This window comes from Mesoplodon bidens (genome assembly GCF_964165515.1).
Source record: "Mesoplodon bidens genome assembly, chromosome: 3".
NCBI lineage: Eukaryota > Metazoa > Chordata > Mammalia > Artiodactyla > Ziphiidae > Mesoplodon > Mesoplodon bidens.
The window spans coordinates 65,118,219-65,138,316 of NC_138178.1; the positions used below are offsets into that span (position 1 = coordinate 65,118,219).

The 20,098-nt window shown below is 51.0% G+C and overlaps 1 protein-coding gene across 2 annotated transcripts in view; it reads right to left on the bottom strand.

Annotated features, from left to right (window-relative positions):
- Positions 1 to 12,237: 12,237 nt before the first annotated feature.
- Positions 12,238 to 20,098, bottom strand: part of PSTPIP1 (proline-serine-threonine phosphatase interacting protein 1) — a 42,299-nt gene continuing 34,438 nt past the window's right edge. The window contains exons 8-15 of one of the 2 annotated variants that reach the window (XM_081228067.1): positions 19,980 to 20,025; positions 18,879 to 18,958; positions 18,176 to 18,274; positions 16,987 to 17,083; positions 16,356 to 16,446; positions 13,853 to 13,908; positions 13,522 to 13,673; positions 12,238 to 12,537 (exon numbers count right to left, since the gene is read on the bottom strand). In XM_081228067.1, the coding sequence (XP_081084193.1) occupies positions 12,406 to 12,537; positions 13,522 to 13,673; positions 13,853 to 13,908; positions 16,356 to 16,446; positions 16,987 to 17,083; positions 18,176 to 18,274; positions 18,879 to 18,958; positions 19,980 to 20,025 (753 nt within the window). In that variant the 3' untranslated portion in view covers positions 12,238 to 12,405. The remainder of the gene's footprint in view (positions 12,538 to 13,521; positions 13,674 to 13,852; positions 13,909 to 16,355; positions 16,447 to 16,986; positions 17,084 to 18,175; positions 18,275 to 18,878; positions 18,959 to 19,979; positions 20,026 to 20,098) is intronic. The other variant, XM_081228068.1, reaches the window with a different exon arrangement.

Here is a 20,098-nt window from a genome sequence, read left to right on the forward strand (position 1 = left end):
TGTCCTTCACTCCTTCCCTGGCTTGCCTGATGAGAGAGAGCAGCATCCTGTCCTGTGCTCTGTCAGCTGGACCCAAATCGACCATGCTAACAGTGAAGCCAAAAAGACAAGGGGAGATGGTAGCTCTGGGGCCATTTAAACCATTCTAACTCCTGCCAGCTTTAAATTGTGCTTAATACCTGTCATAGTCATGGAAATGCCTTTTTCCTTTGGGAAGCTCTGGATGGGTAATCTCTCCATGTTGACCAGGGCCACACAAATTCACCTTCTACCTGCTTCAGGGTCTTCAGGGTCTCTGCCCTACCACATGGTGCTGAGACTAGGAGTTTTTGTTACCCTGAGACCCTAATCCCCAGGGCTTATTCTCTAGAGCAGGGGTCCCCAACCCCTGGGCCACGGACCAGTAGCGGTCCATGGCCTGTTAGGAACCAGGAGGCCGCACAGCAGGAGGTGAGCCGCAGGCAAGTGAGCAAAGCTTCATCTGTATTTACAGCTGCTCCCCATCGCTCGCATTACCGCCTGAGCTCCACCTCCTGTCAGATCAGCGGCGGCATTAGATTCCCATAGGAGCGCGAACCCTAATGTGAGCTGCACATGCAAGGGATCTAGGTTGCGCGCTCCTTATGAGAATCTAATGCCTGATGATCTGAGGTGGAGCTGAGACGGTGATGCTAGCGGCTGCAAGTACAGGTTATCATGAGCAGAGAGGTTTGACTGCACAGAGACCATAATAAATCAATTGCCTGCAGACACATATCAAAACCCTATCAGTGAGTGGCAAGTGAAAACACGCTCAGGGCTCCCACTGATTCTGCCTTATGGTGAGTTCTATAATTATTTCATTATATATTACAATGTAATAATAATAGAAATAAAGTGCACAGTAAATGTAATGTGCTTGAATCATCCTGAAACGATTCCCCTCCACCCCCGGTCCATGGAAAAATTATCTTCCGCAAAACTGGCCCATGGTGCCACAAAGGTTGGGGACTGCTGCTCTGGAGGGCAAAAGAGCCACTTTTTATGTCTGAATTTTAATGAGTGAGCCCCCCACTGCACCAGTATTTCCCACCCTTGTCTGCACATTGGAATCACCCAGGGAACTTTGAGAATACAGATGCCTGGGTCCCAGAGCTTCGGAAGCGGCCTGGGGTGTCCAGAGTGCAGTGAAGGCTGAGAACTACTGCTGTAACCTGTTGCCTTTTTTAAAAAGTTAATTTTATTTGGAAATGCAGAGTTACAAAAGAGTTGCAGGAATAAGAATTGTACATACGAGGCCCAAATATCCTTTACTTAGATCCACTGAGTAACATTTACCCCCTTTGATTTGTCATTTGTATTCTTGCATATGCTCTCTCTCTGACATGCATCATGGCCCTTTAGCTCTAATACTTCAGCGGGTATTCCCTAAGAATAAAGATACTCTGTAACAAAACCAATACAGTTATCAAATTCAGTACATTTAACACTGATAAAATAGTTTAAAATACCATTCACATTCTAATTGATCTCATAATGTCCTTTGTAGAACCCCACCCAGTTCTAGATCAAGTATTATAGGTAGTTATCATTTCTCTTTGGTCTCCTTTAATCTGGAGCATTTCCATAGTTTTGTCACTTATGACATTGACATTTTGGAAGAATACAGTTTCTCCTTTTAAATGATGCTGCTCATTTTAGGTTTATCCGATGTTTTCTCTTGATTAGATTAGATTGAGTTTTGCATTCCAGGTGGCTGGAACACTATGTCATATGTCCTCTCAGGAAGCACAATGTCATCTGCCCCTCAGTGGTGATCTTAATTTTGATCACCTGGTGTATCATTCAGGGTCCAGTGAGGGGGAGAAAGTAAATAGGAAAACTTTAATATAAATAATTGTTAACTGAGTAAGAGGTAGTTAACAACTAAAAGGGAAAGAAGAGAGCTCTAAAGCGTTGGAATAGCAAACAGCTACCACCCCGAGGATCAAGGGACGAGAAGACAAGGAAGGAACTTAGAACCTCAGAGGAGGGCCGGGTAAGCCTGACCAACAGGAATATGCTGCCCGCCCTGTGCTGCAGAATCAACTCCCTGGAGGTGCCTGCCGAGACATGAGAGCACAGAACAATCGCTGTGGAGGATGCTGCTGGGATCCAGGCCGGACTGAAACACTAATGGTCTTTTCCAGCCCTGCTTTCCCCTTCAGAGGCCCCTGTTGGCCAGCTGGCAAAGAGAAATGTAGTTTGCAGAGTCCCAGCTTCAGTGTGGCAAGGAAGGGAAAGGAAGGCAAGTTTGGAGCTAAGAGGCAACAAATTCATACCTAGCACACCTGGAAAGGATGTTTTCCACTTTCTCCATGGTATAGTTATTGTTTTTCCCCTTCCAACTCAAGCAATCTCTGGAGATATAAGACCATGTAAATATTCTGCTCCTCACCAACTTCTCCCTAGATTTAGCAAATTAGTGCTGACTCTGGCCTGATTCAATCTTTCCTATGATGATTGTTGTTTTAGATTCCATCTTAAAATGATGATTGTGAAATACTGTTTTTCCAATTCAGCACTCCTTCCTCATTTACCAGTCTGCCCTCCCTCCCTCTTCCCCAATTATTTATTTTTATATACCTTATTTATATTCATTGTGAACTGATGGATTCTCCTTTTTTCAATGGTCTGTAATTCATTATTGTCCTTTTGTTTTTTGTTTTGTTTTTGGTTCTTAAATAGTTCCAGATGTGACCAGTGGGAGCCCCTTCAAGTTGTCTCCTACATCCCGACATTTTTTTTAACACTTCTGTAATTTCTGACATAACGAGATGTTCCAGATTCATCTTGTACCCACCTCCCCTCAGCCCTGGTATCATTGTTTCTCCAAGGAGCCCTGGTCCCTGGCTCTAGCCGTACTCATTGCTACAGGGGTGTCTTTGCTTCTCATTCTATCAGAGCTATCTTACTGCCTTTTAAAAGTTGTTCCTAATTTTTTTAACAAAAGTAATAGTGCTTTAAAAAATGTAAACCATACAGACACCTATAAGGAAAATGTGCCCACAGGTAAGCAAGTTTAGCAGTGATGTGTACCCTTCTGAACTGTTTTCTCTACATATACAAAAACAGACTTGGTCATGGTTTGTGGTTTTGCTTTTTGCTATTATATGAGTTCTATAGGTGCTCTTTTCTTCTTCTCAGCAAAATGTGTACTATTACCTCTATCAGACTGTAGAATTTGTTCTTGCATTTTGTTAGCTGCATAGATATAGTAATAGTATGATTAAGCAATGTACAGTGGACAGGCACTCGTTGATTCCAGCCTCACTGCAGTGAATACCGTCGTACACATGCTGTCAGGCATTTAGAATGTTTTTTTAATTTTAAAAAACTTTATTGAGGTGAAATTCACACGGCATAAAGTTAACATTTTAAAGTGAACTACTCAGTGGCATTTAGTACGTTCACAGTATTGTGCAGCCACCCCCCTATCTAGTTCCAAAGCATTTTCATTACCCTGTGTTCTACATCTTTGCATGGACTCAAGGATAGATTGTTAGTAGTGGTTTACTTTGTACTTTTAGATACATCCAGTTGCCCTCAGAAAAGTTATACCAGTTTTTATTCTCACTAGCAGTATATGAAATTCTGCATTTTCCTACAGCCTTGTTGATACTTTGGGTATTGGAAGATTGTATGTTTCTAGAAATTTGTCTGTTTCTTCTAGGTTGTCTTTGTATCTCTGTGATTTTGGTGGTTATTTATCCTTTTTCATTTCTTACTTTGTTTGAGTTCTCTCTCTTTTTTTCTTGATGAGCCTGACTAAAAGTTTTTCAATTATGTTTATCTTTTCAAAAAAACAACTCTTGGTTTCATTGATCATTCCTGATGTTCGTTTGTTATGTTTTGGTCTCTATTTTATTTATTTCCTCTCTCATCTTTATTAGGCTCTTCCTGCTGCTGACTTTGGGCTTTCTTTGTTCTTTTTCTAATTTATTTGGATGGTTAGGTTAGAAACAAGTTTTTTCTTGTTTCTTGAGGAAGGCCTGTATCATTATTAACTTCCCTCTTAGAATTGCTTTTGCTGCATCCCATGGATTTTGGAAAGTTGTGTTTCCATTTTCATTTGTCTCAAAGCATTTTCTGATTGTCTCTTTGATTTCTTCTTTGAGCCATTGTGTTTTTAGTAGCATGTTGCTTAGTCTCCATGTGTTTGTGCTTTTCCCGTTTTTCTTCCCGTAATTGATTTCTAGTTTCAGACTGTTATGGTTGGGAAAAAATGCTTGATGTAATTTCTGTCCTCTTAAATTTGCTGAGACTTGTTTTGTGATCTATCCTGGAAAACATTCCATGTGTACTTGAAAAGAATGTGTATTCTGCTTTTTTTGGATGTAGGGTCCTGTAGCTATCTATTAAGTCCAACTGGTCTAATGTGTTACAACCACTCTTTCCTTACTGATTTTCTGTGTGGATGATCTCTCCATTGATGTAAGTGGGTCTTAAAGTCCCCTACTATTATTGTATTATTGTCAATTTCTCCTTTTATGTCTGTTAATATTTGCTTTATGTATTTAGGTGCTCCTGTAATAGGTACATATATGTTAATGAGTGTTATATCCTCTTGTATTGATCCCTTTATCATTATATAGAGTCCTTCTTTGTCTTTTGTTACAGACTTTGTTTTAAAGTCTGTTTTGTCTGATATGAGTATTGCTACCTCTGCTTTCTTGTCATTTCCATTTGCATGAAATATCTTTTTCCATTTTCTCACTTACAGTCTTTGTGTGTCTTTAGCTCTGAAGTGAGTCTCTTATAAGCAGGATATAGTTGAGTTTTGTATTTTCATCCAGTCAGCCACTCTGTGTATCTTGATTGGAGCATTTAGTCCATTGACATTTAAAGTGATTATTGGTAGGTATGTACTTACTGCCATTTTATTACTTGTTTTTGTAGCTCTTCTGTGTTCTTTTCATTTAGTCTCTTCCCTTGTGATTTGATGACTTTCTTTAGTGGTATGCTTGTGTCCCTTTCTCTCTAGTTTTTGTGTGTCTATTTTAGGTTTTTGATTCTTGGTTACCATGGGGTTTATATATGCTGATCTATAACTATATCTGCCTATTTCAAACAGGTAGTCATTTACATTCAAACACATTCCAAAAGGTGCATATTTTCTACTCCCCTTCTCCATATTTTGTTTTTGATGTCCTATTTTGCATCTTCGTGTTTATCCCTTTACTGATTGTTATAGTTGTTTTTACAATTTTTTTGTTTGTTTTTTTATCTTTGTACTAGCTTATTTAAGTGGTTGATCCTCAGCCTTTACTATATATTTGCTTTTACTAGTGGGATCTCACCTTTCCTGTAGATACTTCTTGTTGTAGCCTCTTCCTTTACACTTAGGGAAGACCATTTAACATTTCTTTTAGGGTTGGTTTAGTATTGATGAATTCTTAGTTTCTGCTTGTCTGACAAGTCCTTTCTCTCTCCTTCAATTCTAAATGATTATCTTGCAGGGTATGTGAGGTTACAGGTTTTCCCCTTTTTTGGTGCTCTGAATGTTTAATCCCATCTGGTCTGCAAGCTTTCTATAGAAAAATCAGCTGATAGCCTTGTGGGGGTTCCCTTGTATATGACTCTTTATTTTTCTCTTGTTGCCTTTAGAATTTTCTCTTTAACTTTTGCCATTTTAATCATGATATGTTTTGGTGTGGGTTTGTTTGGGTTCATCTTGTTTGGGACCCTCTGGGCTTCCTATATCCGGATATCCGTTTCCTTCTTCAGGTTTGGAAAGTTTTCATACATAATTTCATCAAATACTTTTTGACCCTTTTCTTTCTCTCTTCTCCTTCAGGGACCCCTGTAACGTGAATGTCGGTATGACTGATATTGTCTCAGAGATGCCTTAAACTGTTCCCATTTTTTACTGTTTTTTTTTTTTTTTTTTTTTTTTGCTGTTCTGATTGGGTGATTTCCATTATTCTCTCCTGCAGATCACTTTCACATTCTTCTGTATCACCTAGTCTGCTGTTAATTCCTTCTAGTGTGTTATTCATTTCTGTTATTGCATTCTTCAGTACTGACTGGTTCTTTTTTATATTTTCTAGTTCCTTGTTAAAATTCCCACTGTGTTTATGTATTCTTTTCGCTAATTCAGTTAGCATTCTTATTACTAATGCTTTGAACTCTTTATCTGGTAAATTGTTTATTTCTGTTTCATTAGTTGTTTTATTCAGAGGTTTTCTCTTGCTCTTCCAATTGAAACAAACTCCTCTGTCTTCTCATTTTAAGTTTCTCTGTCTCTGTGAAATTAGGTGAAACAGTTACCTACTGCAGTCTTGAAAAGGGGTATCCTTGTGTGGGAGCAACCCTATACAGTCTGCACATGCCCAGTGGCTTTGGTGGGGAAGCTGGATCTGACGTGAACACAAGTCACATCTTTCTCCAGGGCATGCTGGCAGCTGTCACCTTGGTAGAAGGTGGGACTGCAGAGAGAGGGGCTAGGGCCAGAGCCAGGTGTGAGAGGTGACGTCCCTTATTCTCAATGGCTGTCACCATGCTATTAGGGGCAGGTTGGGTCTCAAGTTGCTGGAGCAGAAGTTCTGAGGGTCAGGTCTGAACTAGCTCTGTTCCCTTTAAAGTGTTTGCTCTCTGATGCCATCACTGGCACACTCACCCCAGAGCGGAGCAGTGCTGGCGCAGGCTGCGGCAGTTTGGCCACAGTCAGGGATCTAGACTGCTTCTGACGTGCTGCCTGTGTAAGCAACAGTAATGGCTGCCTCTCCCCTGCTCAGATGCTGCTCCACATCTGAACCTCCTTTGTCTCTTCACTCAGCCGCTGCCATGTTCACCCTGGTGTGCAGCTGCACCTCAGAGCAAGCGGGGCGTGTGTGGGCACTCAGTGTGGGTTGGGCCTGGGCTGTGGAGGTCTGGCCATAGTCAGTGGACAGCTTCTGAATGGGCTGCCTGTGTAAGCGCCAGTCATGCCTGCCCCTGCCCTACTTAGACACTGCTCTGGGTCTGGGCTACCTTTGTGCCTCACAGACGAGCTTTCCTCTTGGCCAAGACAGCCCTTGCCCCAGTGTGGAGCTGCTTTTTGGAACAAGTGAGGCCAGAGCTGTTGCTTGGCTCAGTCTGGGTGCATGCTGGGGCAGTGGTGGGAAACCGGTCAGAGACCTGTGTAGTTTCAATCTGCCCTGTTTCAAGAGTAAGCAAGTCTGTGCTTGTTCCTCATGAGTCGAGTCCAGGCTTCCCCCAGCCCTTCTGTTAGTGCCATCGGCCCTCCAGCCAACTGAGGGATCTCATCTTCCTGAGGCACCCAATATGTGGCTGGAACTGCTCACTCCACAGGAAGGATCTCTGCCCGTGTAATCTCCGTGCTCGTTTGAGTTCCCTCCCAAGGGCACAGGTCCCAACCTGATCACTTCTCTTACCTTCCTGCCTGATTCTTTGTGCATCTTTCTTACAGCCTTGGTTGCACGGAAGTCTTTCTGCCAGTCTCCAGTTAGTTTTCAGTGAGCATTGTTCCACGTGTAGATGTATTTGTGATGTGTTCACTGGGAGAGGTGAGTCCCCCATCCTCCTACTCCACCATCTTGATCTGTTTTTGACACTTCGGATATTATCAGCCTTTACCTTTTCTTCCCATCCAGTAGATGAAAATATGTATGTCTTTGACTCTTAGCTAGGACTCTTAAAGCTGTTTTAGCCATTTGTATCTCCTGGATTTCCAGTTTGTATCATCTGCCCAGTTTGATAGGTTGTTTTAGTTTTTTGTTTTTCTTATAGATTTTAACAGAGTTAAGTTTACTTGGGAAACTTTTCTGTGAAACTCAATGTCTATTGCTATTGTGAATGGGGTAATGTTGCTGATACATTTGCTAATTGGTTATTGTTGGTGCATAGGAGCCCCTGCTTTTTGGGTACTTGATCTTATATGCAGCATCCTTGCAGTTCTTGAGAATAATTTGCATGTTCTGTGTGGCTCTTTATTGCAGTATCCCTGAGATTTCCTGAGGGTACTGTGCAGTACCTTGCAGAAATTTTCTGAGTTTACCTACTGAATACCTTTTTGGACAGTGTGGAGTACATGGCTAGTCCTGGGGGAAATTAACTCGTACACAGGTCCTGTTCTCTTGAGTTTATCCACTGAAAGTAAAATAGATACAGAAGTTATAATAGGACAGAAAAGAGACTTGTTTATGTTTGTATCCCCAGAACCATAGTGGGACACTCAGTGTCTGAAATGTCACTATGGTGCCATAAGAAGATGGTTTTCAAACTTTCTTTTTTCAGCTGAAGAACCCATTAGCTAGAAAAGTTCTCAATGTTCAAAATATTTATGCTCAAGCTCAGCTGGCAGAGAATTGGATTCAGTTCGTCTAAGGTGGGACCAAAGCATCAACATTTAAAAAAAAACTTGTTAGGTGATTCCATTGAGCAGCCAGGGATGAGAACCACTGCTGGTCCAATAGGTAAACTCTACAAGTAGAGCTTGAAATGGAGTGGGAGGTCCGCTTCTCCTCCCTTTGGCCCCTGCTGGGGCTTTGTAGAGCACAGTTTGAAAGCCACATTGCTGTGGTCTTGAGAATCCTGTGAGGGTGCTGAGGATGGGGTGCCCACTTGCTAGTGGTGACCTTGATCTGGGCTTGTGCTGCTGCTTCACATGCCAGGATGGGAAATAGGCAGATATTCTGGTTCAGCCAGACGGAGCCTAACAGCTACCCCTGTGCTGAGGTTGCCAGGCCTGAGAATAGCTGTGGGAGGGTGGTTGGAGTTAAGTGTTAGACCCCAGTGGTGCATGTGTCCAGTTTGGTCAAATCGTGCATTGCTTCTCCTTTCCTCCTTGTCACCTTTGGGAAGGAATTACCGACATAACCAACACTCTCCAGAGGGCACATTAAGTGAGGATGCTATACTAAGCGCAAAGCAACGGTTGATTATAGCCAAGATTTGGAGGTGGTGGACTTTTTTATTAAAAATGATCATCTCATGCTTTTAATTAGCGCTTATATCTAATTTTGAACTTTACAAGGATAGCAACTTACACAGGGGCTTATTGTACCCATCTTACTGATGATGCTACTGAGGTCCAGAGAAATTGTGCCTTGCTTAAGACCACACAAGGAAGCATGAGTGTGGATTCAGACCCTGATAGTCTGACTTCAGAGGCCATACTTTTCCTCCTGCTCCATTCTGGCTTTGAGCAGCCCTCTGTCAAGAAGAGGGCCGCAGTTATTTATACACCCAATTACACACACACCAACAACCTCTTTATCTGTCACCATCTCCTCTGCTGGGAAGGCTGTCTGTCCAGCTGAGGTTGTGACCTGGTACACAGAGAATGGAGAAGGCTGCAAAGGCAATGAATCTGACTTAGATTCATTCGTGGGTTTCTTTTTTCCTGGTATAATTGTGACCCCAGAGTTGCTTTCAGTTCTATTCTCTGGCTGCCTAAATGACTGGAGCGCAGGCTCTGTTATCTAACACTCGTTACCCATCACCCTCCAGGACTGTAGACACTGCGGCACCTGTCAGAGATGATGATAAATATCTAGGCCAAAGGTTCTTAAAAAAATCTTTGCAGTTGAATGGAATGCTCAATCAAGATGACAAGGTATTTTCAAGGAACAAATAAGGCACTGATAACCTAACTTTCTCCTCTTTTCTTTCCTCTTGGCTGCCCATATATGACCTGATGCCAGTGGTCAGTCTGCTTGGCTGTCCTGCCTCTTCTGGGCCTTTGTTCAGACTTTGTCCCTGCTGCTACCCCTCCTCCACCTCCTAGTCCACCTGGGAAGGGAAATCGCTTCTCTTCTCCTTCCTTTCCACTCTTCCCGTTCCTGTCTCACATCCTGTAAGTTACCAAGTCCTGTTGATCTATTTCCCTCGTTCTTTCAGAATTGCTCTCCAGCCCAGTTGCCACTTCCTGGAGAAGCCACCATCATCTCTGTGTTGGACAGCCTGCACCTGGTCTCCCGGTCGTACTCTTGCCCTACTCACTGTCTACCTTGTATCAGAGGGGTAATAGTGTCTCTGTACTACTTCTGGGGTGAGTGAGCTCTTTGACAGCACCCCCTTATCTTAGCACCCCCCCATTTTCAAATACACTGTCAGTCACACAGAAATCATCAAAATACTTTGCTTGATTGAATTACTTCTGACAGCTCTCATATCTAGCTGTCCTGAGCAACGTTTCTGGCCCAGGCAAGCATTTGTGTAAGCAGGGCTTTAGTCACTGACTTCTCTCTCTCTCCTTCAGGGAGCATAAAACCAAGCACAAGCTTACATTTTTCTTTGCAAACATCCCTATTTATAAACCTCAGATGTGTCAGGGACCGGTATGGTCATTTGGTCAGTTCACTTGTACAATATGCTTTATAAAAGACAATTTATTTACATTTCAGGAAGGATTTAAGCCTCAGTCTGATTTTTTTCAGAGGCCCAAAGCCCTTTCCCACCCCATCTGCCATACACCCTCTGGCAGAAGCAGTGGTGGGGTGGCATCTAGCAGAGGGTAGTTGGAGCTGTGCTTCCAGGACCCTACCCTGCACCCAGGGGCTGCCCTGTGCCTTTTCACCTCTGCCTGGCCCCAGCATGAATAATACTGGGTGGAAACAACCCTTTCATGCTTTGTAGACTTTCGAGGTGTTCACACACCTGAGTCTGAGGTCAGAGGCCACAGTCCGGCCATCCCCCTCCTTGACCAGGTGTCATGTTTGTTTAATCAAATCCACTTTTTTGCTTAAGTGATGAAGATAAGGGCATAAAGATGGAAGGCTGCAATAAACAGAGGAACAGCCCTCTTTACCAGCCCTGGTCATCCTCCTAGGGCAGAGCTTGGTCAAAGGCCTCATTTTTGCTACCGTAGCATCTGATGTTTGACTGAGCACGTGGAATGTTCCTCCGTATGGCTGCCAGGTGGACCGCTGGCCAGGCAGAGCCAGGACCGGTGGGAAGCCACAGGTCCACGGCAGGCTTCCGTGGGTGCCATTAGCTCGCAGTCGCAGAGATGTTGAAGCTGACAGGAGTGCCTGGTGCCCAGTCGTGCAGGAGGTCCGATTAGATCCCCCCAGTCTCTTCTAGTTCTAAATACTGGAGAATTCAGTGGTGCCCCTCGCTCCCGTCTCTGTCCCTGCCCACTGTGAGGCTATCATTCACAGGCAGGCAGGAGCAGAAAGGAACCCCCTCTTTACTTTCCTGTAACAGCTTCCCCTTTTCCTTGGCTTATCTCGGTCACCTGTTCCCAGAAGCCTCCGCACTGCTTGGCACATCAGGAAGTTTCCTGTACTGCCGCCAGCTTTCTGGTCTATCTGTTCCCCTCCACCAGGTCAAGGGCCCCTTGAGTAAAGCCAGTGTCTGAGGCGTTCCTCCTCTTGAGCTCACAGAAGGTGGGCCACAAAGGTTTATGAACGAGCAAGCGAAGTGATGAAGTCCCAGGGAAGGTGGTCTACGGGGATAGTAACGGGCTCACTCAAGGTGTGCCCAGTGGAGGAGGCCCCCCCCGGTATGTCTGGCCCTGAATTGGGGCGGGCTGCTGGCCTGCTGTGCCGGCAGAGTGTTGGGGCTCCCACAGGCGAGCACGGGGGAGGCCTAGGACTGTGGAGCGGCTGGTTCCCACTGGCTCTCCCCCCGCAGTCACTCCCCAGGCCCTTGGCGTGGCTGGAGCAGGGCCGTGGCAGGCCTTGGGCAGCAGTAGAAGTTACGTTTCTGGGGCCAAAAAGACAAAGGCCAGAGAGCACCAAGAGCGGAAGAGGAGCTTGGCCACCTCTGTGCCCAGGTCAGCCCGCGTAGACTCCAGGCCTGCCTAAGCGACCATGCCACAGCCCCTCCGCCTCGGCAGACCTGTCACCTGTTTCCTGCCTGGAACTAAGCTTGGCTCATCCCCAGGACGTTCCAGGTGTCCCTCCTCCCTGTGCTCACACACCTGCCCTGTCCTGCTGCTCTTGCTTTCCCTGTGTTCTGTCTGCTGCTGCTCTGCTCTAGTCCCTCTGCCCCAGGAAGCCTGGTCTCCCCATCCCAGCTGCCCCGAGCTTCTCCTTGCTCCTACCCCATCCCCCCTGACCGCTGCGGCCTTCTCCCATTGCCCGCTGTGAGCGTGTCTCCCTGGCAGTTCCCTGGGACCCAGGGCTAGGGTACCTCCCCATCCCCAGCAGACCAGGGACACACCCGAGCTGGGGCCTCAGTGACAACACTTCAGGTGGGGAGCTCTGCTCTCCTGGGCTTCTCCCCTCCTTTGCCTCCTCCGAATTGAGCACTTGGACACGGGTGCAAGGAGGAAAAAGAGCGCTCCTTTATTCCCTGTGGGAAGGACTGCTCGGGAGCAGCCGGTACCTTTCCTGAGGGCAGGCTCTGTCTTGAGGCCCCTGCGAGGCCAGGGCAGCGGTGGGGGCACTGCTGGCCCCGTGGACAGGATAGGTCCAGGTGGGGGCTACTGCCCCTTCCTTAAAGCTTCTCCAGGTAGGAGCCAGGGACAAAGCCACGCTGCCCGTTCCGTTGCACTGTCCACCAGCCATCCTCCCCTTCCTGGATGACCTCCAGGATGTCCCCTGCAGAGATGTTCAGCTCATCGGAATTCTGGGCAAGAGAATGAAAACGCATCAGGCTGAAGGGGGCCTGCTGGGAGGGCCTCTGGTCAGGCGTTCCCCCCACCCCAGGCAGTAAATGCCAGCCTGTCTCCCAGGTGGGCTGTCAGCTGAGACATGCTGGCCTCCTGGGGCTGCAAGACAAGGCCACTCTGGGCTAAGGCAGCCCTGGAGACATAGGGTGTGGGGCGCCTCGTGGGGCTCCGCCTCTTGTCCCCTCTGGTTTGTCACTGTGGGCCTCCCACACACAACCTGGGGCTGCTTCCCCTGCTTCACCTCCCTGCCGCTCCCTTCTCCCCCTCCCTGCTTCAGATGCTGCAACCTAGCAAGTCAGGGGGCAGGCGTGTTTGTCACGCCCCCACCTCTGCTAGCCCTTGTCATACAGGCACACCATCATTCTCCTGGGCTGTCTCCCTCTCCAGGGACCAGGCTTCGGGAGTCAGTGCAGCCCGCCGAGCCCCGAGGAGATGCTTGGCTTCAGTCCCAGTGGATCTGGAGTCCAGCTCTGTACTCCCTCACCTCAAACTGGGAGCAGATTAGACTCTCTGGGGATCTGGGCACAGCTGCCCTGTGGCTCCTTTACTCATCCTCCCCTTGTGGGCTTCAGAAAATCAACCCCGGCACAGCTGAGGGCCTCGTTCCGACCATGGCTTGTTCTGGGCGCCCGTGGTCACGGAGAACAAGGCCCTCACCCGTGGGTGCAGAGCCTGATCCTCAGACCGCTTCCTCAGATAGCTCCAGCTCTGCCAGCTGCTGCACGTGTGCACACCTGCCTGTATACCGCGTGTGCTTGTGACCAAGGCCCTCGTGCCGTTCCTCAGCTTTCACTGAGCAGGTCCGCACTGGGCCCCTCCCAAAGGCCAGGTGCTGTTCTAAGGGCACCCACCCCAGCCCACTTACAGTGCATGTGCCTACGTGTGAGCACTCCCTTGGGCATGCTGGTGCCCTCCCAAGGAGGGGAGGGCAGGGGCCTCACCTGGGCTGTGTAGTCATAGAGCGCCCTGTAATCCTGGGCTGGCAGGGTGTGGGGTCCTGGCACCTCCTGCACAGCGATGGCGGCATAGACACACTCATTCCGATCAGAGGTGGGAGTCAGGGTCTCTGTGGAGGCTGAGAGCAGGGTGAGGCCTGGCACCCGCCCCTTACAAAGAACAGTGGTCCCTGGAGCCCCCCCCCCGAAGTGGAGCTTCCCCAGACTTGGCCCAGCCTCTTCCCAACCCCCAACCTCCCAGCTGTTGGAAGGCCCATCTGTGCCAAGTAGGCATCCTCCCCTTCACCCCAGGTTGACAGTTGTCACCCCCAATTACCCGCAGAAGCTGCTGACGATGTTGTTTTGGGACTTGCATGCAGCAGCCCAGAGAACCTGGGGACAGGGAGGAAAGCAGGTGAGTCGGGGTGGGACAGCGGGAGTAGATGAAGCAGGGAGCCCACAGGGCTCCAGGGCTGGGGTTGGCCCTAGCCTCCAGGCACAGATGTGATTTATGGGGTGCCCCTCACCATGAGGGCTCCCTAAAGAGTGGTCCAGTGGCTCTTGCCCAGCCGCGCTCTCCCAGTCCCTCACCTTGTAGACGTCTTCTCAGTGCTTGCTCCCTGCAGGGCCTAACTGGGGGCTCTAAGACCTCTGTGCTCCAGGGCCCAGGCCCTACACCCACCAGGCCCCTGCTCCAGCCTCCCACGTGGGCAAAGGAGCTGCCCCCTAGAGCTTGGCCCACTCACACCTCGCTAGGACCTTCACCAGCCTGGGCAGCCCACCCGCTCCCCGACCACACAAAGGGAGGTCCAGGAGGCAGTGCTGGGCTAATTCACCCCTTCCTTTGTGCCTGGCTCAGACCTGGACTGGACTGGAGTCATGGAAGTTTGTTGAATAAAAGAAAAAAAAGGCAAGAAGCAAGAGGCAGAGGCAGACACTGGGATACCTAGTAAGGAACCAGATGTGGGTGCCCTGAAGCAGACAGTGCTAAGGGCTAAACGAGTAGAGGCTGATACTACTTCCCCCGCTCAGGAAAGGCTTCGTGGTCTGGTGGGGTCAAGCCAAGTCTGCAAAGACTCAACTTTATCAGGTAGAGACTGGAGTGCAAGGCATTGCCGGTGAATGGGAGAGGAGTACAAAGGTGCAGATTGTACAGACAGAGGAATTTGGGAAGTGGAGTGGACTAGTTTGGGGTGTATAGGAGATAAGACTGAAATAGGGACCAGGCCAGACCCCCCCAGGGGTCTTGAGTGCCCAGTAAGGGGCTGGGCCCGTAGGAGGCTGCCCTGTAGTGCCAGGTGGGACACAGAGACCTTTCCCAGGGTGGGAGAATCCGGGACCCCCGCCCCCTTGCAGGGTTTGTGGAGCTGAGGGCCCAGGATGGAGACACATGGACAAGCATGCGTGGACTTGGCACACGTGGGAAGGCCGGATGCTGATTTGGGCCCTGCAGACTTAGTGCCTGTGGCTCTCCTGCCCCTGCCAGGTAGGCTTAACCCGGCAGGGCTGGGGCTGGGCGAGCAGAGCTCGTCGAGGCTGTGTGTGCCGGGGCTGTCTGCTCTGTCATCTCCAGTCCTCCCTCCACTCACTTCCTGGCCAGTGGCCCCTGCCCCTCCCCAGCCCTGCCTGGCTTCTGGTCCCCACATGGTGGTCCCTGCCCGTCCCCTCCAGCAGCCAGGCCTCTGCCTGTGGGACCTCTTTCCCTCTTTATCTTTCATGCTCATCAGGCCCCTTTCTGTCCTTTCTTGATACTGCCCCAGGTGAGCTCTTCTGTCCTGGTGTTTAAGTGACCACCTGTGTTGGGATCTGGGTCCTCACTGGGAGTGCAGAGAGGTCTGAGTCCCCTGAGATTTTGGAATGATAGCGAGGGTAGGAATGCCCTCCTCCTGGGGTTCTTACTTTCTCAGGGTTCCCGGAGGAGCATGCCGTGGTGCCCACAAGCCTCTGCCTCCCAGGAGCCTTCCTGCAGGGCGGCTCCAGAGGCCTCAGAAATGAGCTGTCCTCAGAGGACTGGGAGCCCGTCACCTCCACCCGACCCGCCTCTCAAAGGCAGGGCCTTCTCTGCAGTGGCTTGGAGGGAGGGAGGAGGTCACGGAGGCCTGGGGGTGGGGGTGGGGCGCAGGCACCACGTGAATCCCATGGATGCTCCTAGATGCGCACAGATGGGGCGCTCAGGGAACTGGCTCCCGGGCAGGGGGGCTCCCTGAGCAGGCCATGGCGCTCCCAGTGGGCTGTCACCGTCGTCACCCAAGGCCTGAACCAAGAGGGTCCTTAGGTCTGAGTCTGCCCCCCACACGCATAGGCCCCGGGCCTAGAGGAGGTGTGTGACTTGTGCAAGTGACACACTGGGGCCTGACACCAGGACCCTGGCACCTACCACAGCCAGGCCAGGGAAGGGGCCCTGGAAAAACCTGGAGAATTCTCCAAGAGTACTGGCTTGGAGTAGGGCCTTCTCCTGTGCCCTGATCCCGTGCCAGTGGGAGAGGGTTGCCACTTCAGCCTGACCGTCCAAGGATCCACCCAGGCTAGCAGCAGAGCCCAAGGGGTCAGCCAGCCTGGGGTCTCCCTGGAGCTCTGAGCATAGTCGCTAGTGAATAAGGGGGCTGTGATTATTTAATGCCTAGGTCCCCTCGGGCTGAGGGTGTCACGAGATTAGATTGAACTTGTCTTGTCCCCGAAGAGTGCCCAGCACCTAAACCCTGCACCAGGCACACAATAGATGCCCAATAAAGAGCCAGGTGCAGGAGGAGAGGCTGGCCTCCCTTCCTGGCAGCCCCCGTTCCCCACCCCTGGCCCCACCCTCTGTATCCCGTCCGGCTGGCATCCAGCAGGCGGCTCACCTCTTTATCATGCCACAGGACGGCTGAACGCCAGGGCTGCTGGACAACGGGGCAACCTCCCGATCATAGTAGTTCTGGTAGGGCACCGGAGCTGCAGGCAGCAAGCGCATGAGGCCCAGGGTGGCAAGGGCAGGGCAGGCAGGACCTGTGCCACTCGGCACCCCATCCTCTCCCCATCCGGAGACCCAGCCTGGGGCCCCACCTTACCATCCTTGCCCTGGCCACCCTGGTGCTTGAGGACGGGGCCTGCTCCCTTCCTAGAGAGATCTCACTGTGGGTACCACCAAGACCGAATAGTCTAGACCCAAGATTTAGTGGTACCAAGCAGGCTGGAGCAGGTGCTCTGGAGAGGCTTCCTGCCTCTGGCCCTATCCTCATCTCCCCCTCCAGTGTCATTGTTCTTAAGCTCTGCTCATCCTCTATCTTGGATGAGCCGGCAGGCTAAGGACCCAACCAGGGGACTGCACTGTCCCTGACCCCTTCCCTGGGCCTGACCAAGGCTTCTCCACCCAGAAAGGAGCTGTGAGCCACCCCAGTTCTGTCCTGGCAGTTGAGGCTCAGAGAACCTGAGCCAGGCCTAAGGAAGGCGGGCCTGGACCCAGAAGCTGTGCTGCCTGTAGGTGGACCTCACCTGGGGGCTCAGTGCCCGTGCTCTTGGCCTGGATGAAGCTGTCTATGTCGGCATCCACACTGCAGCCTTCTAGTGTCACTCGCACCTCTTCGTAGAGCTGGGGGCAGGAAAAAGCAGAGGCTGAGCGGCCAGGCCTCACCTCCATGCCCGCATTGTCAGGCCTGCCCCCACTTCGGGTCTGAACTCTGACCAGGGGCCTTGAGGTGTAACTGCCCCAGGCCTGCCTGAGGGGTTAGAGCCCTGGCTGACAGCTTCTCCTGTTTCCCAAACACCTACTGTGCACAAGTTCCTTTGCAAGGGATTTACCCCACTCCTGTTCTCTGAGGTAGACACTGCTTCCTCATTTTACAGATGAGGAAATTCAGAGGAGAGTGACTTGCCCAAGGTCACAAAGCAGGAATTCAGTGTGCTGGGCTCTGGATCCGGTATGAGAGGATTCAGAGCCCACACTCCTTCCTTCGCTACAAGGAGGTCACCAGGTGGGCTCAAGTCATTTGGGGAGAAAATCCCCAAAACTCCTCACCCCATAGGCAGAAGGGGTTAGGCAAGTAACAGCAGCGGGCATCAGGGAGTCAGGACTGCCATGAAAGGGAGCTTATGGCTCTAGGACTGCAAGGCCCCTGGCAAGGGAGGTGGCGGCCCCTCTGCTGAGGAGGGCCCACCCAGCCCACCGGGCATGTAGAGCTCAGTAAGGGGGAACCAGGACACCCTGGAGATGTCTAGAGACAGAAGAGGGACTGGACCTTGGCTCTTGCAAGTGCCAGGCCTGGAGCAGGGCAACCGAGGGTCCCGCAGCCTCTCTGCAAACCTCTGAGGTGCTGTGTCCACCTCCCTTCCCCATCCCAGCAGAGGGAGCATGTGCTCTGTGGTTCTGATAGCAGAGCCAAGGCCTTGGAGCAGGGGTGAGCAGAGAGGGCAGATGCCAGGGTAACCACAAAGCCCAGTCTGCAGGCAGAGAGGCTGTGGCCCTTTGTGGTACTGAGCTCCCTGTCCTCAGGGCCTGGGGCAGTGGCTCATCGCTGAGGTCGGAGACCCCTGAGGCCAGAGACCCCTGAGGCCAGGGCTCGGACCACAGAGGACTAGGTATCTGCTGACAGGCTCAGGTGGACCTGGCTGTGCCATTGCTAGGAGGCTGCCCTCTCCTCACGCCCCCTCCCACTCCCTACCCCTCCCTGCCTTCAGCCCCTACCTCATCATCCTTGACACACTGCATGGAGAGCTGGTTGCAGTGCACCCACAGGGCGTTGCGGAGGATGGTCAGCCGGTCAGACTCTTGCAGCTGAAAGGCCTGGGGGAGGAGCGGGGGTGGGTGGGGGGCTGCTGCAGGGCCGGGCCAGGCCAGGCCCCACTCAGCTCAGCTGGGGCTGACCAGCCAGACCCCTTCTGCTGAAGCCAAGCCAAAAGGGAAGACTCTTCCTAGGCGTCCCCACCCCCACCTCTGTGCCAGGTCCTGAGGCTTCTGGGGAGGGAAGTTGAACAGCCTCTGGGCTTCCTGCCCCGTCCTTCCTCCAGGCCCTACCATACCCCTGGGGAGTGTCTTAAGAGGAGCCCTGGACCCTGAATCCTGAGGCCTGTCTCCCAGGCCCTGCTCATCAGCAGAGCCCAGGGAAGCTATGGGTTTTGTTTGAGCCTCAGTTTCGGCTTCAGCCAAACGGGGTGAAGGATGCCTGCCTGCAAAAGGGGACTCAGAGCACAAAGCCAGGCGGTGAGCTCCCTGGGGGCAGGGACTCAGCACAGGGCCTGTGGAGTGAGTGGATGAGTGAAGGAATGAAGGAATGATGCCTTTTCCGCAGCACTGCCTCTTTTCCCCCCCGTGAAGCGGCTGGAGCAGGGAAAGGCGTCTCTCCCATTTCGTAGCTGGGGAAGCAGCCTCCACGCCTGGAGTGTCTCACCTCACAGGTGGTCCGGTGCTCCTGCTCCCACTCGCCCCGCACCTTCTCCAGCTGCTCGATGTTCTGCCTGTATACTCGCTCTGGAAGCACAGGCAGTCCTCAGGGAGGCCAGCGGCCTAGACACCCCCCCCACAGCCCACCCCTTTGCTCCCGCAGCGCCCCTGCCCAGAGTGCCCTCCTCCTCCCTAGAGAGACCTGCCCTGGCTGCTGGTGCTACATCTGAACGCTCATAAGGGCCACCACTGTGGTACTGCCCTTAGGGTGACTCTCAGCTCCCCCTGCGGTCCAGCTGCCTGGGGCCGGAGCATAGCCTCATACACCCAAGGTCAGAATCTGGGCCTCTCACCATCCCCAGGTCCCACCGTCTCACTTTCCAGATGGGAAACTGAGGCTCAGAGAGCGCAGCCCTGGAGGAGGGGTGAAGGGGAGCATTGGGAGCTATTGGGCTGGGAAACCAGCAGGCTTGGACCATGACCTCTGTGCCCCCAGCCAAGGGAGCAGCTGGTCCTGGGAAAGGCAGCGCTAGCAGGAGGGAGAGCCTTCCCAGGGGAAGGGAGCAACGGTAAGCTCTCTGTCCTAGGAGTTGTGTCAGCAGAGATAGGGGTGTTGGGGTCTTCTGGCATCAGGAGAAGGATAGAGGAGACAGAAGCCCAGAGAAGGCTCTGATGTGTTTCAGTGTATGTAAGAGAGAGAGAGGTGTGTGCGATGAGTGGGCCTGTCTCCCTTGATTGTGGCTGTGAAAGTCCTGGGCCCTGGAGTCAAATGGCTTGCGTTCAAATACAGTTACCACCACTTATTGGCTGTGTGACCTTGGGCAAGTTAATTAACCTCTCTGTGCTACAGTTTCCTCGTCTGTTAAAAAAAGGGGATAGTAATAGTGACCAGCTCGCAGACTGTTGTGAGTGTTAGTTAAAACATGCAAAGCACCAAGAACAGTCTTGGCAAATGTGAGAAAACGAATGTTTTTGTTTTACTTGCATAAATATGGAAATGAGAGTGATGAGCGTGACTGTGTCCCCAGGGTGAAGGAAGTGTGCTGTGGGGGAAGGAATGTCCAAGCCACCCTACCCTCTAAGCTGAGGAGGTGGGCTAGCCACGTACCTGCCTCCATGGCTGAGTCCTTGCACTGCTTGGCTTTGTTCTGGCTCTGAGGAGACAGAGGGAAAGCAGCATTGAGGCCCCGCCCCCGGGAACCCGTCAGCCCAGCCCTTGGGCTCCGA